At 45.6% G+C, this 27678-nt stretch overlaps 1 protein-coding gene across 3 annotated transcripts; it reads left to right on the top strand.

Annotated features, from left to right (window-relative positions):
- Window positions 1-54: 54 nt before the first annotated feature.
- Pofut1 (protein O-fucosyltransferase 1) lies at window positions 55-27079 on the top strand. Of its 3 annotated transcripts, none has more exons than XM_087188847.1 (7): window positions 55-263; window positions 2054-2175; window positions 6885-7067; window positions 8131-8243; window positions 17732-17924; window positions 20027-20266; window positions 22808-27079. In XM_087188847.1, exons 1-7 carry the CDS (start codon window positions 131-133, stop codon window positions 22994-22996), a joined length of 1173 nt encoding a protein of 390 aa, XP_087044973.1. In that variant the 5' UTR covers window positions 55-130; the 3' UTR covers window positions 22997-27079. The 3 variants fall into 3 exon arrangements, with proteins under 3 accessions (XP_087044973.1, XP_087044974.1, XP_004840638.1); XM_004840581.4 differs by having other exon boundaries at window positions 57-263; window positions 20024-20266; XM_087188848.1 differs by lacking the exon at window positions 20027-20266.
- Window positions 27080-27678: the final 599 nt, after the last annotated feature.

A 27678-nucleotide genomic window follows, 5' to 3' on the forward strand; every position in this document is an offset into this window, starting at 1 on the left:
CCGCCTGTGAGCTAGAGCGGCCGGGGCGACGCGCGGGCGGCGCGCGGGGGCCGCCGGGAGTGGGGCGGGCGCTTGCTTCGCGGCTTCCCTCCCCACCTCTGCTGCGGCGAGCTAGGGCCCCGGAACCGACATGGGCGCCGCCGCGTGGGCACTGCCGCCCTTGCTGCTGCGTGTGTCTCTTCTGCTACTGCTTCTGCAGCTCCCGGGGCTGCCCGCGGGCTCCTGGGACCCGGCTGGTTACCTGCTCTACTGCCCGTGCATGGGTAAGGCCTCCCGAGCCCTCTGCTCGATTGGAGAAACGGAGGCCAGGAGAGGAGAAACCCTGCTCTGACGCGCCCCAGAGACAATTTGACAAATCCAGAGGAGATCTCCAGAGTGAGGCAGAACCGGCTTTTCTCCTCTCTGCCATAGTTGCAGGTGCACAGAGGGGCCATGGTGTCCAACCTTCCATTTGATGGTTGAGAAAACAGGCTGGGAGAGGTTATGTGATTTGCTGGAGGTCTAAGCTAGCCTGGAACCCAGTAAATGGAAATAGGCAGAACTTGGTGTCACTGACCCACTCTGGCTCCAAGTGATTTGTTCGTTCATTCAACGACTATTTATGGGGTCCCTTTTTGTATCACACCTTGTTCCCTTTGCTGGGAATGAAGTTGTGAGTGAGACAGATAAACCCACTCCCTTGTAGAGCCATCCTTTTAGGTGGGAAAGGCAGACAATAAAAGATACACATCCAAATAAAGTACATAGTTTTAAAGAAAATAATGAAAACTGTGGGAAGAGATTGGGTAAGACAATGTAAAGGTCAGTTGAGGGGTGCCTTTTTGTGTGTGTGTGTGGTACTGGGAATTGAACTCAGGACCTTGCGTTTGCCAGGCAGGCACGGCACCACTGAGCTGCATCCCCAACTGTGGTGCCATTTAAATGGAGCCGCAGATTCGTTGTAAAACTTACCCCTAAAACTCCTGGCCATGACCCTTCAGGGCCCTGCATGATTTGGTTCCCTGCTAGTCATCTCTACAACTCCTTTCTTCTTGGCCCTCCGGAGTTGCAGCCACACCTCCTTTCTGTTCCTCACACACTCAGGTTCATGTTCTACTCCTTCCTGGAACACACTCCCTTCACCTGTGCCCCACCACGTCCTAACAGTTCTTTAGGTCTCAGCATAAATGTCACCAGAGAGGACTCCACTGACTTCTACACAAGTAATCTCTTTACTGTTCCCCATCACCAATTTTGTTTTCCTGATTGCTATCACAATTTACCAGTATGTATTTGTTATACATATTTAGTGCTTCTCCAACTGGACTGCAAGTACCAAGACCTTCGAGATTTTGCCTTTGCTTACTCATGTCCTATCACCTAGCATAGATTCTGACACAGTGTGATCTCTCAATATTTGGGGAATTGGGGCCAGGGATTTAGCTCAGTGGTTCTGGCGCCTCCCTTGAAAGCGCAAGGTTCTGAATTCGATCCCCAGTACCAAAAAAAAAAAAAAAATTGGGGGAATGTATGAATGGATGTCATACTAGAGAAAATAAAAATAATCAAATAGGGTCCTTGGACCCAAGGCATTCATAGGCTGAGAAAATAGCCAACATCAAAAGTCAGGAAGTGAGAAAAGACTTTTCAGGAAAAGTGAAGGGCTTTAGTAACTCATGCAAAGTGGGAGGCAGAAGAGGGAGAGTGAGTATGGATGGGGGTTGGTGAAAGGCATTTAGTGAATGAGGCATTCGAGTGGCGCCTTCATGTGCAGATAATTGGAGATAAAAGTAGAAGGGCATTCATAGCTCAGGCAACATCAAGAACAAAGCTAGAAGATGGAGTGGAAAATGTACAGTGTATTGAGGAGATAGTGAAGAACCTGGAATGACTGAGGCAGAAGGAGCGGCCCTTGAATGTCAGGTCCAGCCCAGACTTGCTTTCATGCTGCCAACTTCCCTAGCTCTCCAGGTGTCCTGGCCCTCCCCACACCTGGATCCACATTTCTGAGCCCTTTATGTTCCATTCCCATGATGCCCCAGGCCTCACCTCATCCCCATTGTACCATTTTCAGGGCGCTTTGGGAACCAGGCCGATCATTTCTTGGGCTCCCTTGCATTTGCAAAGCTACTGAATCGCACCTTGGCTGTACCTCCATGGATTGAGTACCAGCATCATAAACCTCCCTTCACCAATGTGAGTATTTCCCACTGACCTTGGCCCTTGTCCACCGTTCTGAAGTCTTGCTGACTTCTGCTTGACCTCCAGATCTTTCTCTGGGCCTTACCTCCCACTCCTCTGAGCTTGCCCTGCTCCCTACCCAGATCTGTCTTCCTTGGAGTAACAATGGCTGGCATTTATCCAGCACCTGCTATGTGCTGACTGTTCTGAGCACTGCACAAGGATTAGCTCATTTCTTCTGCATCTCATCCCTGTGAGGAAACTGGGGTTTAGAAAGGTTAGGTAACTTGCCCAGGTCACACAGCTTATGGGTAGTAGAGCTAGCATTCAAGCCCATGATTGTCTGACTACAGAGCCTGTGACTTGACCCTAAAGCCTCTTTTTCCAGTGCTGATTGATCCCACCTTCTGTGCATTCATTAGTCAATAGTTGGTGGATGCTATTATTATTTTGGGGGCGGGGGGTTTGGGTATCGGGGCTCAAACTCAGGACCTTGGGCTTTCGAGGCAGGCACCGGAACCACTGAGCTAAATCCCCAGCCCTACTATTATCAATTTTAAAGGAGAAAATAAAGCACAGGTTGTTAATAACATGTCCAAGACTATGAATCCAAGCAGTATTGCTCCAGCACTGCCTCTCCCCCATCAAAGGGCTCCCTTGGCATGGTACGCTCAGCATTCTCTAATTCCTAGCTTATTCTTTGTGTCTTCCAATAGCACTGTGTTTGGTTTTGTTCATACTGTATCCCCAGTATGAATTGACTTGAAAAATTTTGAATATACATAAATTATATTTAATATGTATAAAACAGTGTATTTCATTCCTATACCCTTTTATTTTCTCCTTTGGATATCTGTATTTGGAGAAGCTATCATTTATTTATTGTTTTACAGTGCTAGGGATCAAATCCAGAGCCTCATGCATACCAGGCAAGAGCTCTGTCATTGAACTACCTAGCCCTAGACAGGTTATTAACAGAAGTTAAAAGCCAGAATATCGGAGACCATAGCCTAGTTTGGCCACCTACTAATTGTGTAGCTTGGCCAAGGTACTTGACCTTTTTGTGCCTCAAGTTTCTTCATCTCTAAAATAGCTTGGTAATAATTGTTGCTTCTTCCCATGGTGAAGATTGAATTAATGATGGTACTCATGCTTTAAATGTTATTGTATGCCTCCCACTTAGAACCAGCTGAACTCCTCAATGTAAACAGCTAGGACACAGGAAGTCTTCTGTTCCTGGGATCCATCGATGCTCTGGGTTTTTTTCACTCACTGTTAATAGTTTAGACATTGCCCATCCATCTCCCTCTGCCCTACTTGTTTTCTGTCTCCTTGCTGTCTCAGCCAATTGTCATACTGAGTCTGCACTTCCTTGCTTTCCATGGGTTACTCAACCTGCCCCAGTTGTGCTCCCCTGCCCTACTGTAACTGTTCTCATTGCCAAATACAGGGTTCATTTCACAGTCTTCATCTCACCTGACCTCCCAATTGCACCTGGCCCCATGAGCCTTGTTCCTTCCTGAACATTTCTATTCCCTTGGCTTCCAGGACACATCCATTTCTTCTGCAGCCTTTGTTTTCCTCTTTGTGCTGTACTAAGGGCTCCTTTCTCTCCATTCATTGTTGTGCAAACTTTTTTTTTTGGTACCAGGAACCGAACTCAGGACCTTGCACTTGTGAGGCAGGCGGCAGCACCACTGAGCTAAATCCCCAACCCTCTCTCCACTCATTGTTTAGATGTTAGTTTGTGTTCTCTTTCTGTTTGCTTGTTAGCTATGTGGCCTCAGATGAGTTATCTAGATTCTGTGTGCCTGGGTTTCTTCCTAAGTAAGCTGGAGATGGTTATATTCCTGCCTGTTAGAACTAGAACTAGAACTAGGTGAGCAAATGCTTGTAAAGTGATGAGTACAGCACCTGGCACTAAGTCAGCCCTCAATAAATAGTAGCTGCAGGCTGGGGATTTACCTCAGTGGTTCTGCTGCCTGCCTCGAAAGTGCAAGGACCCGAGTTCGATCCCCAGTACCTAAATAAATAAATAGTACCTGCTATTACCATTACTTGCTTTGCTATAAATTTCTTTTGGCTCTTGTGGCTTTCACTGTTCTTCATGTCTCAAATTTATCTGTGACCCAGACTCCTCTCAGACCACTGGCCTGTGTTTCTGATTCCTAAACCTTTGAGTCTACTTGGATAGCCCATAGGTATCTCAACTTCACAAAGCCAGAATTGAATTTGGCATATTTCCTCTCAAACTTGTGCCGCTATCTATAATCCCAACCTTAGTTTATATCACCTCCATTCACAAGAGTACCAAGCCAAGAACCTAGGTATTTACCCTAAAGATCCCTTCCATACATTCTCAACTCCCAAACCTTCTGTTTCACCTTCCTTCTACCTTTCTGAGCCACTGCATCTCTCACTTAGATGTATGGGAAATGCCCAACAAATACATGTTGAATGCATACATGGATAAATAAAAGTAGCCTCCTAATTCCTTTCCCTTCTCTAATTGTAGCATCAGTACCATCTACTCTGCTACCAGAGTGATCTTCCAAAAAAGACAAAATTTGCCTGGTGTGGTTGTACACATGTATAATCCCAGCCTGGGAGGTTAAAGCAGGATAATCAATAGTTCAAGCCTAGGGGCCCGGGATTTAGCTCAGTGGCACCATGCCTGCCTCACAAATGCAAGGTCCTGAGTTCGATCTCAGGTTCTGCAACAGAAAAAGCGGGGAAGGCTTGGAATATAGCTCAGTGCAAACGCCCTGGGTTCAATCCCCAGTACCAAGAAAGAAAGAAAAGAGAGGGAAGGAGGGAGAGAGGGAGGGAGGGAAGGTGGGAGAGAAAGGCAAATTATATTATTTCTACTTAAAATCCTTTAGCTGTAATACCCCAGTGCTAATAGTTAAGGAGCCCAAAGTCTGTTTGTTAGAACCTGTGTTGGAAGGGTGCTGTAGTTAAATCATTTGAGAATATAATATTATCAATTCTGTATCTTCTCAAATTTGCAGATTTGCAATGCACATTAGCATGTTAAAGGCCCTGAAAAAATCCTGCTGCAGTAAAGAAAACACCTTAAAACAACATTTCCTAGACTTCTCCAACTCTGGAGCCCTTTTTTGCAGAACCCTTTATCCACCTGAACACCCGGTGGGACATACTTGGGAAACCCTGACCTGTAGAATTAAATCCAAATTTTATTCCATGGTGTTCCAAGAATATTTTTTAAATCTAAAGAAATGCAAAGAATACAACCACCATCTATGTACCTACTAGCAGTGGTCATTGTTAGTGATTTTTGCCTCATCCTTTCTTTTTGTTAATAAAAGAAAAACAGCATGACAGTTACACTTGATAAATGATAGCTTCTCTTGGCTCCTGTGACTAATCCTAAGTCCCTCTTGCCACTCCCAGACCAATCCTTCCTATAGATTTAATGTATTTGTTGTGACTCCTTCTACATTCTCTCCTACACTTCATTTGGGGCACTGAGCCTCCCTGTACTTATCTCCTGTTGCAAAATGCAGGAGCCTCTTTAGGGTAAATATCTAGCAAGGGAAGGAGCCTTTTCTTTTTTTTTCTTTCTTCCCTTCCTTTCTTTCTTCCTTCCCTCCCCTTCCCCTTCCCCTTCCCTCCCCTCCCCTTCCCCTTCTCCCTCCCTCCCTCTCTCTCTTTCTTTCTTTCTTTCTCCCTCCCCCCCTTCCTTCCTTCCTTCCATTTTTGTGGGTTTTTTGAGACAGGGTCTTGCTGTGTAGTTCAGGCTAGCCCTGAACTCACTACATAGCCCAGGCTGGCCTCAAACTCATAGTGATCCTCCTCCCTCAGCCTCCCAAGTGCTGGGATTACAGGCACCACACCTGGCTATTTTAATTCTATTGATACTGACAGTTGCATCCCAAAGTGGTTGCTCCAAAGTGTACACTTCTACTGCCAGCCACATACAAGAGTGTCTGTTTTCCCACATCCTTTCCAACAATTAGAGTTAGTCTTAAATTTTTGTTGGTCTCACAGGTGAGAAGTGATGCTTTGTGATAACTGTAATTTGCTTTTTCTAATTATTGATGAGGTTGTACATTTTTTTTTTTTTTTACTGGGGATGGAACTCAGGATCTTGCACATGCGAGGCAGAGGTGGTGCCACTGAGTTAAGTCCCTGGCGAGGTTGTACATCTTTTGAGTACACTGGTTATTTGGGTTTCCTTGGCTGTGAGTTGTTCACCCCTATCCTTTACCCATTATTTGTCTTTTCTTAGAGACCGCCAGTCATTTTTGAACACAAGAGATGCTACTATTTGTTCTTTGGTTTACAGATATCTTGTCTCCGTTTGTTTCTGTCCTAACATTGGTATAAAGGTTTATTTTTTTGTATGTTTTGGTTTTTTTGTAGTGCTAGGAAACGAACCCAGGGCCTAACATGTACTAGGCAAGCACTCTACCACTGAGCTACATCCCCAGCCCTTTTTATTTTTTTATTTTGAAGTGGTCTCACTAAGTTGCACTCACTGGCCTCAAACTCATGACCCTCCTGCCTCAGCCTCCTGGATAGCTAGAATTATAGGCATGTACCACCAAGCATGGCTTACTTTGGTGTCTTTTAAGAAAAGTTTTTCACCGTCATGTAGTTTGAGCTGTGTGGGTCTTGGAGTATATGGTTTTAATAAATGTATCTAAAACTAGGACACTGAGGAGGGACCTCTGCCCCTCTTTTTCCTCCTTTTCCTATAGCTGCATGTGTCCTACAAGAAATACTTCAAGCTGGAGCCCCTCCAGGCCTACCATCGGGTCATCAGCCTGGAGGACTTCATGGAGAAGCTGGCACCCACCTATTGGCCTCCTGAGAAGCGGGTGGCATACTGCTTTGAGGTAGCAGCTCAGCGAAGCCCTGATAAGAAGACGTGCCCCATGAAGGTAGGTCTTGTGGGTCTGAGAACCTCTTCTGTCTGTTCCATGTCCTCTAGGCCCCTGAGAATATAAGGTGACCATATGTGGGAGAAGGCACCAGAAAGGCCTGGAGTAGAAAGATGGAGATTCGAGTCTACTTCTGATTTTTTCAGAAGTACCACCTTGGGCAGACTTTGCTTCTCTGAGCCTTATTTCTACACAATATGGAGATGCTACTTCTTGCTCCTTCTTGTTCAAAAGCCATCATGAAGACCAAGTATAAGTGTAAAATGCCACATCGATAACTAATACTTCATAGTGTTACTGTATGTCAGGTGAATGCTAAGAGTATTACATATACTAACTCACTTCACTGCTCCTCAAACTGCTTCTTGAGGAAAGTACTGATTGTATCCCCATTGTATATCATAGACGCCAAGGTCACACAGCAAACAGTAGACCTGGGATTCAACCCTAGGTAATTTGGTTCCCTTGTCCACCCTCTTACCTCCAATACTTTTCTGCCTCTCAGTGGGTAGATGAGAAGCTGTCATATTTTATTAGAAATTTGTGAATTTTTAGCACTTTGGAAATAAGACAGTCCCCAAATTGGGCTACAGTTTGGAGAGTGTAGTTAGAAGAGTCATGATATTTGGGAAAAGAGACCCAGCTTGCAGCCCCAACACTGCTGTGTGACTTTGTGTATGTGTCTTACCCTCGATGAGCTTTGCTTTCCATCTTGAAAATGAGGGTGCTGGATTAGCCAGTCTTGAAAGTCTCTTGAATCTCTTGTCCATGTTTCCAGACCCAAGGTCCATTCCTCCTAGGCCCCACCAGTGCTGCAGGGTAGGTGGGACATGGCAAGTGAGCAGGAAAGACTACTCAGACACAGACGAACATCTCCTGCTGGAAGCTAGAATGGAAGCCAAGCCTTGTCCTCAGCCCCCTGCCCAAGGGCCGACCTAAGAGGGTGTGGGTGTTTCAACCAGAGTCCAAGCACCCAGATCTCCTCCACCAACTGTTCTTTGCCTCCCTCCCCAAATGGCTTTCCCTCTCCCTCAGTAAGCTTTCTACAACCCTCTTTCTGCAGGAAGGAAACCCCTTTGGCCCATTCTGGGACCAGTTTCACGTGAGTTTCAACAAGTCGGAGCTTTTTGCAGGCCTTTCCTTCACCGCCTCCTATAAAGAACAGTGGATCCAGAGGTACTTGGAAAGGATAGCTGTGCTGGGTTCAGGGAGGGACACGGGACTCATGGGCATCCATCCCCTTCCTGACCCTTTCCCCACCCTGATGTATGAGACCAAAGGTATGGGTGCTCTGTCTGTTGAACTTGGGATCTTGTGTGATCAGTTCCCTTCTCAATGCCTGACACAGTGGGACATTGACCTGCCACAGAGTTGAGCAAGAGTTTATTGGCTGATAAGAGATGTCATAAAAGAACATTGTGCAGTCACCTGTGTCTCGATTTCCTGCTCTAGGCATGAGAATCACTCCTGTTGCCTTCCTCTTCACAACATGAAAATTGGAAGCAGCTCCTAGAGCACAGCTTCTTCAGGTGCAGACAGAGAAGTGATGTCATCCTGATAATTACTGGATGTGCCTTACTAATTGTGTGCCAGTAAGCCCTATTAAAGAAATAGGTTAGCAGGGCACAGGCACAGGCTGTGAAGTATTTATAGAGTATATGTCATGTGTGGGACACAGTATGCACAGGCCAAAGGTGATAAAAATGAGGAAGAGATCGCCAGTATCGGAAAAAAAAAAAGTGAAAATAAAACTGAGGAAGACCCAGTGCCTGCCTTCAAGAGCTACCAATGAGTTTTCCTGATGATAACTCACATGGTACCCTTGCCATTGATGCAGAATGGGGCATGGAAGACCTTGGACTTCCTGGGCTCAGACTCAGACTGGGTTGGGAGGTGAGAGGAACATGTGATTTGAGGTATGGTCACAGCATTTGGCTTTCAGAGGAAAAACAGGCACAGGCTTAGGAGTAAGACAGTCCTGAGCTCAGTGAGGCATAATGGTACCCACGTGTAATTCCAGCGCATGGGAGGCTGAGGCAAGAGGATCACCTCAAGTTTGAGGCCATAGAGAGACGTCTAAAAAAAGACAAGCCTGACCTCTGACCCACCTCTGCCTCTTTCTCAGAAGACTGAATAGGCCACTCCAGCTGTTTTGCCCCAGTTTTCTCCCTCCTTGGTTTGATGGAAAGAGCACTTAATGATATCTGTCTCCTAGTGCATAATGTTCATGGTCTATAGTAAGAGGCCACCCAAAGTTAGCTGTCACTGTCATTCATGTACCTATTGCTATTGATTTCCTTTCTTTTTCTTTTGGTACCGGGGATCGAACTCGGGTCCTTGCGCTTGCGCAGCAGGCAGCGAAACCACTGAGCTAAATCCCTGGCCCTCTTTTTCTTTTTTGAGGTACTGGGAATTGAACCCAAGGCCTTATGTACTTGTGCATGGTAGGCAAGTGCGTTAGCATTGAGCTACACCCCAGCTCTGAATTTCCATTTTAAAAATGAGGAAACTAAGGGCCAGGGATTTAGCTCAGTGGTTCCGGCACCTGCCTCACAAGAGCAAGGTCCCGAGTTCGATTTTCGGTACCAAAAAAAAAAAATGAGGAAACTGAGGTTAGTGAAGTTGAATAACTTGCCCAAGGTCAGAGAACTGTTGCATGGGCAATTGGGACCTACATATAAGTCTTTCATAAATAATGAGCTTTTATTTTAGTGCCTGCTGTGTACCAGGCACTATTCTAAGTTTTCACAGGTATTGACTTGTGTTTGTTTTTGTAATGAGGACTCACTGTGTTGCCCAGGCTGGCTCTGGACTCGAGATCCTCCTACCTCAGCCTCCCAAGTAGTGGAAATTATAGGCATGTGCCACCACCCAGTGGGGCATAATCTTTCCATGAATCTGTCGGATAGGTGATAGCATCTGTGCTTTACATGTAAACAAAATGGAAGCAAGGCTGGGCTTGGTGGTGCACATCTGTAATCCCAGCACTCAGGAGTCTGAGGCAGGAGAGTCACTGCAAGTTTGAGGCCAGCCTGGGCTACATGGTGAGTGCAAGGCCTTGTCTCAAAAAACTCAAAATAAAACAAAACAAAAAAAAAACAGAAGCAGTATCTGGATTCAGTGGCACACGCTTGTAATCCCAGCTTCTTGGGAGGCTGAGGCAGGAGAATCACAACTTCAAGGCCAGACTGAGCAATTCAGTTCAACCCTGTCTCAGAATGTTAAAAAATTTTTAAAAGAGCTGGGCTTGTGACTCAGGGGTAAAGCTTTTGCCTACCATGCATGAGGAAAGAGAGAGAAAGGGAGGAAGGGGAGAGAAAAGGAAAAGAGAGGGAAGGGGAGGGGAGGGCAATCATTTGTTCAAGGTCACAAAGCTTAAAGTAACAGAGCTGGGTTTTAAATCCATGCAGCCTGATTGCAAAGCACCCATGCTTTTTTTTCTTTTTCTTTCTTTTTGGTACTAGGAATTGAACCCACTGAGGGTATACCATTGAGCTACACCCTTAGCCCTTTTTATTTTTTATTTTGAGACAGGGTCTCACTAAGTTGCCCATGCTGGCCTTGAACTTGTAATTCTCCTGCCTCAGCCTCTCGAGTAGCTAGAATTGTAAATGTGCACTACTATGCTCAGCTACACAATACCCATTCTTCAGCCGGCATGGTGGTGCACAACTATAATCCCAGCACTTGGGAGGCTGAGGCAGGAGAATCAATGCCAGTTCAAGGCCAGCCTGGGCTACATAGTGAGTTTAAGGCCAGCCTGCACTACCATGGCAAGACCCTGACCTCTCCCACACACCGGAGCAGTTTCTGTGCCACTGCCCCCCCATATCCCCCAGACCACCCCCAATCATGTGTGTGCTGCCTCCTTTGACTAGCTGTATTTGTACCCTGCTCCAGTCTCATTCATCCTTGAAGACCAGAGACAGAGACCCTGAAATCAGTCAGGGGTTGAGGGCTGTAAAATCCAGAACCCTGGGGCACAGGAAACCGGGCAGTGGGTAAACAAGCCAGAACCAGAATGCACAACACTCTACAGGACAAGAGAAGACTCAGATATTCCCCAGTGCCAATGTCTGCAATGTTCCGAACGAATGGGGCAGTGATGGAATCCAAATTCCACATCTAAGAGGCTCTCCCCAACTCCCAGGGCCAGCGTTGTGTCACACGCTGATGATCCCTGCACTCTGGGAGGCTGGGGCAGGGAGATGGGCAACCTAGCAACTCAGCAGGACCCCTGCCTCAAAATAATGATAATAATATTAATATAATAATATAAATAATAAAAAATTTTAAACAGGGTCTGGGTAGCTCAGTGTGAAGGCCCTGGTAAAATCTCCCATACCCAAGGCAGGAGGATGGCTGCAAGTTCCAGGACAGCCCGGGCTACAGAGTGAGTTCAAGGCCAACCTGAATGACAGAGTGAGACTCTGTCTTAAAACACCAAAAAACATAGCAAGACCCTGTCTCCATAAAGAAAAACAAATTTTTAAAAAATAAACTTTATTGGGCCTGGAATTTAACTCAGTGGTTCCACTGCACAGGTGCAAGGTCCTGAGTTCAATCCCGGGTACCAAAAGTAAATAAACTTAATTTTTTTTCTGGTGCTGGGATTGAACCCAGGGCATTTACACTGGAGGTACCTCAGTGTACATCCCTAGCCCATTTTTTATCTTGAGAGGGTCTCACTAAATCACTAACAGCCTCCCAGAGTGCTGGGAATACAGGTGTGCAACACCATGCCCATCTTAAAGCACCCATTCTTTTTTTCTTTTTTTTTTTTTGTACCAGGGATTGAACTTGGGACCTTCCGCTTGTGAGGCAGGTGCCAGAACCACTGAGCTAAATCCCCGGCCCTGAAGCACCCATTCTTAATTGCCACAGATTAAATATCTGTGCCCTTAACAGTTGTCCATCCATTCTGGGACTTGTCTTTACAGCTATTGCGTAAACCACTTAGGCTACTCAGTCCTGGCATGTCTAATCTCCATCATGTTGATGCTGGATAGGACTCTCCCTTTAGATCACCTGCTTGGTGTTCCCCAATTCACTTCCAAATGACCCAGAGCCATTGCCAGAAGGCTGACTTGCCTGAAAAGGCTGGGAATTTGCCCCTGTCATCTGTGTGCCAGGACCAAAAAATACCTCCAACTCTAAAAACATCTTCAGTGGCACACACCTGTAATCCTAGCACTCAGGAGGCTGAGGTAGGAGGATTGCCACAAGTTTGAAGCCAGCCTGGACTACATAGTGAGTTCAAGGCCAGCCTGAGTGACAGTCTCCAAAAAACCACAAAAAAACCCCTTCAAAATTAATTTCAAAATACCAGGAACAAAGGCCAGGTGTGATAGTACACACCTGTAATCCCAGCATTGGGGAAGTTGAGATAAAATGGTCATCAGTTTGAGGCCAGTCCTGACTACATAGTGAGACCCTGTCTCAGTCAAATCAGTCAATCAACAAATCCATCCATCTATCCACCCATCCAGGAGAAGCACACAGTCCTAGTCAGAAGAGAAGGAACAGTGATGCGTGGATGCTTCAGCTGGGGAATGTTGTGCACACATTTGTTCATTGCCCCGTGGTCTGTCTTGAGTTCACTGACTTGAACGAACCTCTCTCATGAGAGCTTGAGGAAGCTTGTGCCTTAGACAAATTTCTGAGAAAAGAGGAATAGTGGGGGAGATGGTCCCTAGAGGCAGTGTGAGGGAGTTAGGGCCCCCAGACATGAGCTCAAGTGATTCACCTGTCTCAGTCTCCTGAGTAGCTGGGATTACAGGCATGCACTACTTGGCTAGTTCTTGAAAAGTACCTATAGTGCCTTTGCAGGAGAACCCAGTTGGAAGGACTCAGTTCCTCCTCCTCACTATCTTGACTATTGACTCTCATAGATATCAGGGCTCCAAGTAAGGTTAAAGAAATTTATAAGCTAGAGATCTGGGTACATCAGGGTTAAGTTAGGATACATGTAACAGAACACCCAAAATAACCGCAGATGAACAACATAACACTCATTTTTTTCTTCAGTAAAAGAAGTACTGGAGTATACATCTAGGACAGGATGGCATCTTCACAATATCAGCAGGAATCTGGCTCGTTTGTTTCCACTCTTTGCTCTTAATACTGACTTATCCTCAGTGACACATATTGGGACAGGCTGGCAGATGAAGCTCCAGCCATCACATCCTAGGCAATTCAGTAGAAGAAGCAAAAAAGGGCATATCCTCAGCTTTTTTTTTTTTTAAAGAAATAAGGTAATGCTGTGTTGTTCAGTCTGGCCTACTCCTAGGCTCAAGTGAACTTGAGCCTCCCATACAGCTGGGCCTACAGGCATGTGGCACTGCATCTACTTTTTTAAGAACTCTTGCCAAAAAACAAGATAATCCAGTCTACTTACATATCATTGGCTAGTGCTAAGGCACATGGGCCAGATCTAGCTGCAAGATACAGAGAAATGTCCTTACTTCTGTGTATCTGTACGACAATTGGGTTCTAGAAGGAGATAAAAGGTTTTTATTCCCTGACAAGTGATTTCCGAGAATCCTTCCTGCTTTGCTGGTGCTGCATCTGTACATAACATTGTAGACCTTTAATTCAGTAGACATTTATTGCACATTTATTGTTGGAAAACTATGGCCTATCATGTTGAATGCTTCAGGTGGATAGATAGCAAGTATTTGAGTTCATGGTTTATCTTTGTCCCAGGCTGCAGCCTCGTTGATTGCACATAAACAGGAGATAAGTAATTGGCAGGGCTGAAACCAGACTGAGGGCTAAAGGATGAGATGGAGCCACCCCTACAGAGAGCTGGAGGGAAAGGAAGTCCTTTGTGGCAGGGATATCAAGAGCATGTCCTAGTCCTCTGCACTCAGCATGGTGTTCATCCACAGCCTCAGAATGTGCACTGGGCATGTAAGTGGATGCTGTGCATGGAGGAATCTCACCAGCCTGGTGAAGTAGTGCAGAATTCCAGAGGTTTACAGGGTGTAGCAGCAGGAAAGGCAGCTTCTTAAGGACTGACCTACGGTGGATGGTCAGGGGGCAGTTGGAGCTAGTCAAGTTCTCTTTGTAACCAAGACCCCTGCTTCCATTGGGCCAGAACTGACATTGTCCACTGGGCCAATTCCGTGCTGGTGCTGGCCTGGGTAGAGAGGACAGACATTCCAAATCTATCTAATTCTCCAAGGATCAGCTGCAGGTTCTTCCCATGAGATCAGGGAGAACACAAATCCTGATCTTACCCTAATCATCCAGCACCCTGGAAGATCAGAAAGCTCTTGCTTTCCTTTCAGAGTGCTTGGAGGTCATCTGAAGGGAGCTGAGCTGCAAGCTGGGCCCATGGTAGGTGCTCAAATCATACTAATTCCTTCCTTTAACACCTGATGATGTGATTTGGTCTTTCTAGTAATGTCTTTGACTCATTCATTCATTTAAAAATTAATGGCAGCCAGGCATAGTGGCACACACCTATAATCCCAGAACTCTTGAGGGTGAGGCAGGAGGATCACTACAAGTTTGAGGCCAGCCTGGGCTATATAGTGAGTTCAGGACCAGCCAGAACTACATAGCAAGACTGTCTCAAAAAAAAAAAAAAATTACCGAAGCTACTGTGTGTTAAGACCTATGCTAGCTAAGGCTTGGAAGTCAGAAGACTAAGCCACAGACTCAGCCCCTGAGGTCCTCACTGACTGGATGGGGAGATGGGTGTATGGTCAATGAGTTAAGAACATAGGTTCTAATGCAAACTGCCTACACTCAAATTCTAGCTCTACCAATTCCTAGCTTGCGACCTTTGCGTATTTTTAGCCTCTTGGTGCCTCTGTTTCCTGCACTGTAAAGAGAATGGCAGTAATACTTATCTCACAGGGCTCTTGTGGAAATCAAATGAGAATTGAAACATTACCTGTCACCTAGTGAGGCTCAATAAATAATTCCTGTGTATATTCATGTAAACAGAAATTTCAAGTGTCATAAAGAGCTGGGCTGTGTAGAGAATACCTGCTCTTGCTATTCTTAGCACAGGCCTTGGACCGGCATGGCCAAATCTGTAAAACATAGAGTTGAATTTTTAGAAAGTTGAACTTGGTTGTGTGCAATTTGACTGTGGTGATGATGATGATACCAGGATTTTCTGACATTTTTCTGTGTGCCTAACACTGTTGTAATCATCTCAACGCTCCTATGAATGGAAGTATTAATTGGCTTGACTTGTACTAATCATTTATGTACATGTTATACACATTAAATATATACTTAAAAAAAAAAACAGCCTGAGAGCTGGGCATGGTGGTACACACCTGTAATCTCAACACTGTGGGAAGATAAGGCAGGAGGATCACAAGTTCAAGCCCAGCTTGGGCAACTTAGTGAGACCTTTTCTCAAAATTTTAAAAAATAAAAGAAATCTGGGGAAGTAGCTGAATGCAAAAGCCCTGGGTTCAATTTCCAGTACCACCAAAAAAAAAAAAAAATCAGCCTAATGAGGTAGGAAGTGTTATAGTTCCACAAAACAGTTAAGAAAGCTGAGGCATAGATAGGCGAATCCAAGGCATAGATAGATGATAGCCATAGATAGATGAACAGATAGGTAGATAACTAGATAAGTGTAATCATGTTAAAAAAACATCTTTTGGGAAAGTGATATTAGGATATTTAAGTGTGTACTTTTTTTCCTTCAGGGCTTTTTTTTTTTTTTTTTTTTTACTGGGGATCGAACTCTGGACCTTGCGCTTGCAAGGCAGGCGGTGGAACCAGTGAGCTAAATCCCCAGCAGGTGTGTACTTTTTTAAAAAATCTGAAACAAAGCAAAATATTAACTTCTGCTGACTTGGGTCATTGGGTATGTGGATTGTTATTTTCTGTATTTACCTTAAGAGTTTGAAATATTTCATAATTTTTATTTGAAATGTTTATTGTAGTCATTGTTGATTCATATCCACTTATAAGAAATAATATGGAGAGCTCTAATGTGCCCTTTACCCAATTTCTTCCAATGGTGCCATTTTGCAAAACTCTAGTACAGTATCACAACCAGGATATTGACATTGATACAATCCATCTATCTAGATAGACTTCCTATTTTACTTGTACTCACGTGTGTGTATTTAGTTCTGTGCAGTTTTATCAAGTGTGTAGGTTTATCTATCCACCACCACAATTAAAATACTGAATGGCTCTATCATGGTAAGAATCTTTGTGTTACCATTTTATAGCCACACCCACCTCCCTAATCACACACCATCCCTAACCCCTGGTACCCACTAATCTCTTCTCCATTTCTGTTTTCTTCTCCATTTGTCATTTCATTATTATATAAGTAGAATTATACAGTATATAACCTTTTGGGATTGGCTCTTTTACTTTGGATAATTACCTGGAGAGCCATCCAAGTCACTGCCTGTGTTGATAGTTTATTCCTTTTATTGCAGTAGTATTCCATGGTATGGATGTGCCACAGTGTGTTGAACCATTTATTCATTGAGTGACATTTGGGTTGTCTTCAGTTTGGGGTTATTATGAATCAAGCTGCTCTGAACATTAGCATACAGGTTTGTATGTGAACATAAGCTTTCATTTCCCTGGCATAAATGCCCAAGAGTATCATTGCTGGGTCATATGGTAATTGCATGCCTAGTTTTATAATAAACTAACTGCAAAACTTTTTTAGAGTGGATATGCCTACTGCATAATGTTTAGAAAAAGTATTTGACTGGCCAGGGCAGGTATTCCAGGTGGAGGGAAGAAGTATACAGAGATGTAGAGCTTGAAAATACAGTGTGAGTTCATGAACAGCAAGACATTTTATGTTGGGCCAGGGATTTAGCTCAGTGGTGCCACCGCTTGCGCAAGGTCCTGAGTTTGTTCCCTGGTACCAAGAAAAAAAAAAGATGTTTTATGTTGCTGGAATGGAGTCTGGGTTTAGCTGAAAAGGGAGCACAAGTTTATACTCATTCATTCAATCAACAAATATTTACTGAACTCTTACATGTGCCAGGCACTATTTTAGGCACAATAGAGGTACTGCCTCCGGGGGCCTCAGTCCTACAAAAAAGAGAGATGTGAAATAATTGTGAAATGCATACTGTACAAATGGGGAAAGAGAGTCTTGACAGGGTATGATGGGGACATTGCAGACTTTTGATATATTCCACAAGGGTAGGGATCATGCCAGTCTCATTGTTCCTGGGTCCCAGCACATAGTAGGCAATCAGTAAGTACTTGATAAGTGTTGAATCATCTAATCCAATGTGCACAGTCTCAGCCGTTGGCCTCTGTAAGCAGCTGCACCTACCATGTGGGTAAAAGGGCAAAGGCTTGGTCCAGACACCCCACCCTGGAGAGAATTACCACACCACAGATTGGAAGCCAGCATGACATATAAAAGGTTGGAATGCTCTACTGTAAATTTTTAATTGTTAAACAAGCAAAAAAGGTTGTAAATTCTGTGCGGCAGGACAGAATTGCATACTGTGCTTGCTGCCACTGCCAAGGTTTCTTATCAGCTCGTTGGGATTTCACAACCTCTTGGGCATCTTGCATGTTACAGGGCTCCTCTGCAGGGTCTCTGGGGCATGGTGCAATCCCACCCTTTTTCCTGTGGGGGTGGCAGCCAGGTTCTCTGTACATCCTCTGTCTGACTTCCCTTGATTCCATCTCATGCCTAGATTTTCACCAAAGGAACATCCGGTGCTTGCTCTACCAGGGGCCCCAGCACAGTTCCCCATCCTGGAAGAACACAGGTCACTCCAGAAGTACATGGTATGGTCAGACGAGATGGTGAAGATGGGAGAATCCCAGATCCGCAACCACCTCATCCGGCCCTATGTGGGCATTCATCTGCGCATTGGCTCTGACTGGGTAACTTCCCCTTCCTCTCCCTGGCTGACCCTTGCCTGTAGGGATTGCCCTGAATCCCACCAGGCCAGAGAATGCTCACTCAGCCAAGTCTGTGGGATTATATCTTATGAGCCCAGTGCAGCCTATGTCAGAAGTGTGACTCTAGAGTGCTTGCTGACCAGCTTTCATTTTTAACAGTTGCCAGTTATATTTTCATTTTGCAGATGGATAAACTGAGGCATCAAGCCAGATCCCAAGTCAAGCAGCAAAATAGAAAGAGACCCTCAGCTGGGCATAGTGACACCTGCCTGTAATCCAAGCACATGGGAGGCTGAGGCAGGAGAATCACTGAGTTTGAGCCCAGCCTGGGCTAATAGTGAGTTCAAGGCCAGCCTGAACAGCATAGTGAGACCCTGTCTCAAAAAAGAAAGAGAGAGAGAGAGAGAGCCCAAACTTAGGAATCCCCTGTCCCAGCTCAGTGCTTGGCTAGTAGAAAAATGAACTATGGGCCTGGGGATGTAGCTTAGCGGCACCACGCCTACCTGGCAAGCATAAGGTCCTGAGTTCAATTTCCACTACAAAAAAAAAAAGAAAAACAAACTGTGGAGATTGAGTGGGGTTCCCAAGAAATGAACATGTCATCTTCCCAGAATTTAGAGGATGCTTGACTGTGCAGAAGGCTCATCAGATTACCCTCCTTGTGAAAATAATAGAACCCACATACTCAGTCTCCTTAATTTACACGAGGAGATTTATATATTTGTTGGAAATGCTCATTGTTGAAAATTTTAAAATACTGAAACATAAGGAAATTGGATTAAAATTCATTCATAGTCAGTCGATGAGGTAATCTCACATTTACCTACCAGGCTCCCCCTGTCCCCTGCTCCAAAGAAAAGGAGCCAGGTTCAGAATATTTTATGAATGGTTTCAGTCCAGCCTTTAAGAAGTAGCTCCCATCTCTACTTTCCTAGAATGTAAATGATAATAAGATGCTATTTTTTTTTTACAAAGGTACCATAACACAAATATCAAACTCAGATAACATCAACTCAGAACATTATAGCCCTTCTCACTTATAAACATAGATCCACAGATCCAAAGTAAAATATTAGAAGTAAAATCCAATAATGTACCAAAGAACATATAACTCAAGCCAAGCATGGTGGTATATCCACCTGTAATCTTTGCAGTCTGGGAAGCTAAGACAGGAAGATTGCAAATTCCAGCCCAGACTGGGTAAATCAGCAAGACTCTGTCTATCTCCCCTCAGGGGAAAAAAAGTGAAGGTGTAGCTAAATGTGAAGGGCTGGGTTCAATCCCCAGTACCACCACCACCACCACCACCAAAGAAAATAGCCATACAACTTAAACAAGTAAAATCTATCCTAAGAAAGTGATAAAGTTCATGGTATTAACACTCAAAGAGGAAAAAAAAAATCATATGATTATCTCAGTAGAGGACAAGAAAGCATTTGATAAAAGTCAATACCCATTCATGATAAAAACTCATAACCAGCCAAGAATAGAATGGACCCACCCTAACTTGATAAAGGCTATTGCTCTGGAGCCCACAGCAAACATGTACCTCATGGGGAGCTATCAGAAGTCTCCCCACTGAAGTCAGGAATCAGATAAGCTGCTCCTTATCACCACCACTGTTCACAATTACACTGAACGTCCCAGATAACACAGAGAGCCAGAAAAAAATTGTTTTCGCAAAACCAATATCCTACCAACCCTGAAATAACCACTATTACTATTTCGATGCATTTCCCTCTTCCTTTAATACTTTTTAAAAAAATATATTTGGGGGCCAGGGATTTAGCTCAGTGGTGCCACCATCTACCTCACAAGTGCAAGGTCTTGAGTTCAGTCCCTGGTACCAAAAAACAAACAAAAAATATATAGTTGGGAGTTGAGGGTGTAGCTCAGCAGTAAAATATGTGCTTAGCGTGGAGGAGGCCCTGGCCTGGATTCAATCCCTAGCACCCCCCCCCCCAAAAAAATCAATAGTTGGGCTCCTCCCGTATAGCCGGTCTTTCCCCACATGGCAGTTGTTTCTCCTGGGGTCTCTGGGCAGTTGCTGCTTTCTAATGCAGTGCCTGCCCTCCCCATAGAAGAATGCCTGTGCTATGCTGAAGGATGGCACCGTGGGCTCGCACTTCATGGCTTCTCCACAGTGTGTGGGCTACAGCCGCGTCACGGCAGCCCCACTTACCATGACCATGTGCCTCCCTGACCTGAAGGAAATCTGGCGGGCTGTGAAGCTCTGGGTGAGGGCGCTGAGCGCCCAGTCGATCTACATTGCCACTGATTCTGAGAGCTATGTGCCGGAGATCCAGCAGCTCTTCAAAGAGAAGGTACGAGTGGGCAAGAAGGGAAAGAAAGAAAGTGCCATCTGGTCCCACTCTCCTACTACATGCTTCCTGTTCTATCCCACTGGTCTTTTTCCTGGACATACGTTCCTCTCCAGATCCTATCCTTCCTTCTAGCCCAGCTCAAACTCCGCTTCCACAGATGTCTTCCAGGGTTCCCTCTGCTTCTGTAGCTCATGTAACACTCTCTCTCTTCTCCTGAGCCATTTTCTTGATTGACGGAGACTAGTGTAGAAATATGTCTTATTTCATCCAAGAAGTATGGGTTCCTTGAAAGTGGGATTCAAGGCTGAACCACTCTCATGTCGTTTGATGTCTAGCCTGGTGCTCTGACTTCCGGAGGCCCGAGACCCTTCCTTACCATCACCAGTGCCTAGGTCAGTGCCAGACACACAGTGCTCAGTTTGTTGAGTAAGAACATAGGGAATGGGCCTTAAATAAAGATCCAGTATAGCAGAGAGTTAAGAGCATCGACTCTGTGCCAGGCATGAGGTGCATGCTGGTAATCCCAGCGCTCTGGGAAGCTGGGGAAGGAGTACACAAGTTCAACCTCAGCCTGGGCAACTTAGTGAGACCCTATTTCAAAATAAAGATTAAAAATTTTTTAAAGTGCTGGGGATATAGCTCAGGGTGAAAGCTCAACCCCCCTGTACTGCAGCAAAAAAGAAAAAGAAAAAAAATTGAATTGATATAAGCATTCAGTAAGACTTTGTTAAATGAATGAAAACCATAAGTGGGGGCCAGGGATTTAGCTCAGTGGTTCCGATGCTTGCCTCTCAAGTGCAAGGACTCGAGTTTGATCCCCGGTACCAAAAAAAAACCATTTAAGTGTTGGGCAAACCATAAGAAACTGACATTGAGAGCTGTCGCCTTCTCTTACTGCCTCACACATGAGCATGCACATGTACAGGAAGCTCCAGCTGGTAGAAGTGCTGGCTCAGTGCATTCTAGTCCTACCCACCCTTTAAATAGGTAGACATCAGAGCTGGGAGACCTGGGGGTCTTTTTACTCCAACCTTCCATTTTGTAGCTGAGAAAACCAAAGTCTCAAGAAGGGATTGAGTTTACCCAAGAGGTCCCAGAGCTAATTATAGTGGGCATGACACAGACTGGGTAAGTTTCAGGGTGTGGGTGGAATTGTTTGGGGGATTTTGACCATGATTAAACTGGTTTTATTTCTTTGCTACAACCCAAATAGCAAGCTGATGGTTTTTCTTGTATCAGAAATTCAGTGGAACAGCAGAGCACTTTCAGCTCTGTCGGCCCACACCCCTCCTCACCTCTGTACTAAACTGAAGCATTTGGAGAGTCCCAGGGAGTTTTTTTGTGAGCTTTAGAGTTGAAGTGTTTGTTGCACCTTGAGCTTCTTGCCATTTTCTGTTTCCTGTTCCTAGGCCAGTCTTGCTTGTCCCCACCCCTGCCCAGCCCCTCCTGACCCCACCTTTCCTTCTGAATTAAGCTTCACTCCTCCATTTTGCTGGGCCAGTGCCCCATCAGGAATACTGACAAATAAAATGTCCTAATGTCCTAGCCCAGCATGGTGGCACACACCTATAATCCCAACACTCTGGGAAGCAGAGGCAGGAGGATCAAGAGTTCGAGGCTAGCCTGGGCTATGTAGCAAAACTTTGTCTCAAAAAAAAATCTCAAGGGTCGGGGATTTATCTCAGTGGTTTTGCCGCTTGCTTCGCAAGCGCAAGGACCCGAGTTCAATCCCCGGTACCAAAAAAAAAAAAAATCTCAAAACAAAACAAAAATTTTTTTAAAGTTTCCTTGGTCTCTTCTGTGGTAAGCAGACCAGGAGAGGCAGCGAGAGACAGTAAGGAGGCTGTAATAGCTGATTGGACTGGAGATGATGGTGGCTTGGCCCGTGGGGTGCCAGTCCCTCAATGGAAGGATTTACTTCTGGGGCAGTGAATGGGACAGGCAGGAGGACTTCAGGCTTGGAGTAGGTGTGTAGGAGAGGGAAGCATCCAGGCAGCAGAACTGGATGAGTGAGCTTTGTGCTCCAATCTCGGACTTGGTGCAAAAGCCCATCGGGCTAGGGCTTTATGAAAATGGCAGAATGTGAGCTGAGCCTTGAGAGGCTGCTTAGGATCTGTGTGTGTGTGTGTGTGTGTGTGTGTGCGCGCGCGTGCGTGTGTGCGTGCATGCGCGCGTGTGTGTGTGTGTGTGCACGAACCCAGTCTTGGTGCCTGCTAACTAAGCTGTCTAGCCCTGAGCCACATCAGAACCCTTGTCAGGATTTTAATAGGTAAGGAAAAGATGCTTGGGCAGGGGGAACCCTGCAGGCAAAGGCACAGAGGTGTAAATAGTATGTGGGGAGCCAAGGCTAGAGGAGAGTGTAGCAGCTGTCCAGCACGTCTCTCACACTCCTGACACCCAGGTGTCCCTGCTGCCTACTCCTCCTTCCATCTGCATCCTTAGTCCAAGGGAAAAAGATTGAGAGTATGGCCCACAGGCCTCTTTCAGGTTCACCTAGACCTGCAGCCACCTGGGCTCATGTGCTCTGCCTTCCTCCTGCAGGTGAAGGTGGTGAGCCTCAAGCCAGAGGTGGCCCAGATCGACCTGTACATCCTTGGCCAAGCTGACCACTTTATTGGCAATTGTGTGTCATCTTTCACTGCCTTCGTGAAGCGCGAGCGGGATCTTCAGGGGAAGCAGTCCTCTTTCTTCGGCATGGACAGGCCCCCTCAACTGCGAGACGAGTTCTGATGCTTGCCAGGGCACATCAGTCTAAGCAGGGGCCCAGACAGCCAAAAGTGCTCCCAGAACTGCAAGCTCCTCTTCTTGCCTGTCAGCGATGGAGGACAGTTCCAGAGACTTCCTGGAAGAAGGAGACCTTCCATCGAAGGGCACAGGGCTTCCAACCTCCCAAAGGCCCAAATGTCCCCCGACCCCATGTGCTTCTTACTGTTTCTCCAATCAGCAGGGCAGTCCAACATCTATCTTTTGATCTGCCTTGCTCTGAGCAGCCTAGGGTGGTGAACTCTCTCCAGAGAGATTTTTATATAGAGATTTCTATAGTTTTGATACAAGGTCATGACTACCCTAGAACACTCTCTCATTTTTAAAAATCAGTAAAGTCTATTAGCATAGATACCTAAAGTGATCTTAACTGAATGTGGATGAGCCAAGGTTGGGGTAAGTCTATTGGCCACTTTTCCAGATGTCCCCCAATGTGGCCCCCAGACTTGTCCCCACTGCCTGGCCAGAGCCATTGTCATTCCACTTGTGAAACCATTGCCATGCTTGGGATGTGAACGTTCTCCATCAGTAGCACCATGCAGATGGGAGTTGTCAGTCATGGTGCTGAGTAGTCTCTGAGAGCAGCCAAGTGCCACTCACACAGCATGTTCCCTCCGAGGAGCACACACCACCAAGGCAGGTGATCATGGTATTTCTCTCAGTCTTTGGTCACTGATGGCTGCCACAAACCTGGCACTGTCAGAGCCTCAGAATGCATCCAGGGTCAGGGCTTTGGGGACTGACAGGATCCCCTGAGGCCGCCCTCTCCAAGGGCCTGGTTGGTGTCCAGAGCCTGTTCTCTCAGCCCCCATCCTGCAGCTGGAACCCTCACACCATCTGTTCCCAAAGGAGTGTCTGCCAAGCCCTTGACGTGGAGAAGATGCTCAGGACCCAGGAGCCATCTGAATTCCCAATTTGGAAGCAGCCTTTCCTTCTTCCCATCCTGTGTGATCTCTGCTGTTGCATGAGGCCTTAAGGTGTTACAGCCATGAGGTTTATGGTCTCTTAGATACTGCGGTTCTTATAACTCATGACATCGGAGAGCCAATGATTTTTTGACCTTGTGGTTCTAAGTTTCACATCTAACACCTGTGGATCTCTTACCTGTCATGTGACCTTCCTTCACCTTTGATCCTAGATAGGTGGCCCAGAGCTTCATGCTGGGGCTTCTCCCTTGATTGGCTTTGGAAAGAAATCCTTTGTTGTCAGGGGCACAATGAGTCAGAGGTCAGAGGCTGCAGGAGGATCTCCAACACCAAAGCTAGCATTTGCTGCCTAGAGCTGTTGCCTGACTCTAAGCAGGAGAAACTACAGAAAACACTTTGTAGTGTTCCCTCTTAGGAAAACAGTGAAGTGTTTTAAATCCTGCCAGAGACAGCTTATCTGTCCAGACTTGCACTCAAGCCTCACCCAGAGAAAGAGCCACAGACTGGGGAACCATGTCATGAAAGCGTGGCTCACTGGCCAAGTTTATATCTGAATTCCTCTACCATTCACAGCCTTACAGTAGGCACACACTTGCATCTAGGGCTCTGCCAGGCCATCCAAATCTTCTTGATTGGCATCTGCAGCAATGCTAGCCTGTGTCCTAGAAGAGAGCAGTGAAGCTGTCAGATCCAGGTGTGCTTTGTTGGCAAGCACTTTACTCTTTGGCCTAGCTTCCTCACCTTTAAGGTGGTGATAAAACCCACATGTTGTTGAAAGCTCAAATCAGCTAAAGCCTATGTATATAAGAGCACAATGTAAACTTGACACAAAGGCACATATGTGGCTATTGATTAATTTGCTTCTTTTTTTTTTTTCGGTACCGGGGATCAAACTCAGGTCCGCCTGCTTGCGCAGCTGAAACCACTGAGCTAAGTCCCCAGCCTTATTAATTTGCTTCTTATTGCATACCTGTTCTGTCCCAGGCACTGTGCTTGCCAAGAGCTATATGGGCATTCTCTTGTTCCCCGTCCCAGCCCTGGGAAGTAGTAACTGCTATCCTCATCTTTCTGCACAAGGGAAAATGAACACTTAAGAGAATTCTTATAACCTCAAAGCTGTGCACTGGTGGTGTTAAGCCAGTATTCGTTCTCTCAAACCCAGTTCCATTAGCCACTGTGCTCTGCTTCCCGCAGTTCACATGGTGCACTTTACACTGTGCATCTTAAAGAGGCCTCCACTGGAAAAGATCAGCCACCTTGGTTTCCATGGGGCACCTGCTGTGGGTTTGCCACTGCCAGGTTTTGGGAGGAAACTTTCATATAAGAAACAGCCTACCACATGAAGCTTACTCTGCCCTTGGAGTTGTTTAATTCAGTATTCTTTCATTTAACAGTTATTTATTGATCACCTACTATATGCCAGGCTCTAAAGTACTAGATATCAGGAAATCAAACAAAGTCATTGTTCTTAAAGAATTTGCAGTCTGGAAAGTGGAAGGCATAACAAGTGTACTGTGGGAGGTGTTGATAAGTGCTCTGAAGAGAAAAGGCCTGGGGGTGCAGAGAAGGACCTGTCTTAGATAAGGAAAAGAGTTGCCTTCTGGAGGGAAGGAGTACACTGTTCAGATAGCAGGAGACCAAGCATTCCCAGCAGAGGAAGTAGCATCAGCTAAAGCCCTGAGGCTAGTCTGTGTGCCTGAGGTGCAGCAAGGAGGCAGGGAACAGAGCAGCAGATGGGAATGACCAGGTGAATGTTGTATAGCCTACAGGGCTAGGCTGAGGCCTAGACTTGGCTTTTAGTTGTAAGGATACCATACAAGGCTCTATATGGGATTCTGGACAGAAGAAGGTGATGATCTGGTATTTCTGAAGGATCCTGGCTGGCATTTAGAGAGAGGAGGAGTGAAGCCAAAGAGATAGTGTGGGGTTATGGCAGGGATGCAGATGAGAGCCAGGGGGCTCATCTCCCCCTGGCTGAAATTTCAGCACCCTCTTCTCCCAAAAGGCAGAGGCCATTGCATTATTTTAAAAAATATTTTTATAATTAAGTCTTTTTTGAAGAGAGAAATCTTTGCATAGTTTTAATCATGCATCACATACAATTTAATGTCTTGGCTCTTTACTTAATTGTAGGTCATATTTTCCTACCAATACATAGCCTGAATAAATGCTTTTAATTATATAAAACCCCATTAAAAGGTATTCCATAGTTTGTCATTTTCCTATTATGAGACTTTCACGTGTTCCCAATTTTTCACTACTGTTAATTTGAAAAATGTTGTAAAGATTTTTCTTTAAAGTATGCGCTAAAATAAATTCCCAGAAGTGGATTTATTGGATCTGAGACTCAAAACGTTTTATTATGGGAACATTAAAATATAAGTAAAAATGGTGAATAATAAACTGAACTCATAGTTTTAACAGTTGTCAACATTTAGCAGTCTAGTTTCATTCTACCTCTAAGTCTGACTGTTAACTGGAGTCTTTTAAAGATAATCTGAGGACTGGGGATATAGCTCAGCGGTGCTGCATCTGCCTGGCAAGTGCAAGGTCCTGAGTTTGATCCCTGATACGGAGAAGAAAAACAATAAAGATAATCTGAATACAAGTTTAAGAAGAGCCAATGGGTCTTGCTGACACACTGAATGGGGGTAAGAGGAGCCCAAACCACAGGAAGTTGTCCCTGACTTGAGGTGATCTTAAGGCAGGACCCCATATCTTGTATCCACATTACAGGTGCTGTCACGGCTTGTGTCTAGATGTCCCCCTAAAGTCTCACGTGGTCAGAGATGGAGCTTTCAGAGGTGGCTGAAGCTAGAGTATGTGATGCTGGGATTGATTTATTGTGTGGTGCTAGGATTAAGGGTCCTCCACCTTGGGTGAGAGTGCTATCCACCCTAAGGGTGGGTAGTCTGGATAGAATGTAAGAGACAGAAGGAGAGCTGGGTGCTCACTGCTTGCTGCCTGCTGCTTTTGCTGCCTGCTGCTTTTGCTGCCTTCTGTCTGCCATGAACTGTTTCTCCTCTGCAATGCCCCTCTGCCATTCTAGCCTGCTTTGGAGCCAGCCAACTATGAACTGAAACCTCTGCAAACTGTGAACCAAAATAAACCTCTTTTTCTTTAACTTTGGGTGTCAAGTATTTTGTCTCACCAATGAGAAAATGAAAACAGGTGCTAAGGTGGTCTCCAGAACTTCCTTGGGATTCTACTGGGTAAGGCAGATTCCCGAGTGCCGTCCCACACACACTTGAAGATTAGTAGCAGCTGGCCCATGCCCAGGAATCTGCATTTTCACAAGTACCTGCCAGTGATTGTGATGCACGTGGCCCAAAGCCTGCTTAAATTGTGGTCTTCAACCAGCAGCATCAATGTCACTTTTTTTTTTTTTTTGGTACCAGGGATAAAACTCAGGACCTTGCACTTGCCAGGCAGGCATGACACCACTTAACTACACCCCTGGCTCACTGTCACTTTGAGGAGCTTAGTGGAAATGCAGAATCCCAAACCAGGCAAGGTAGCACCTGTAATCGCAGCATTTAAGGGAGATCACAAGTTTGAGTCCCTTCTGGGCAACTTAAGTGAGGCCCTCTCCCAAAATTTTAAAAATTTTAAGAAAGGGACTGGGGATGTAGCTCCTGGTAGAGCACCCCTGGGTTGGATCTCCAGTGCTGGGGGGGGCGGGGATTCAGGCTCCCAGACCTGCTACATTAGAATCTTTGGGGA

The sequence above is a fragment of the Heterocephalus glaber genome, unplaced genomic scaffold, assembly GCF_053883595.1.
Source record: "Heterocephalus glaber isolate CG9 unplaced genomic scaffold, H.glaber_assembly_v1.0 deba00001532, whole genome shotgun sequence".
In the NCBI taxonomy this organism is placed as follows: domain Eukaryota; kingdom Metazoa; phylum Chordata; class Mammalia; order Rodentia; family Bathyergidae; genus Heterocephalus; species Heterocephalus glaber.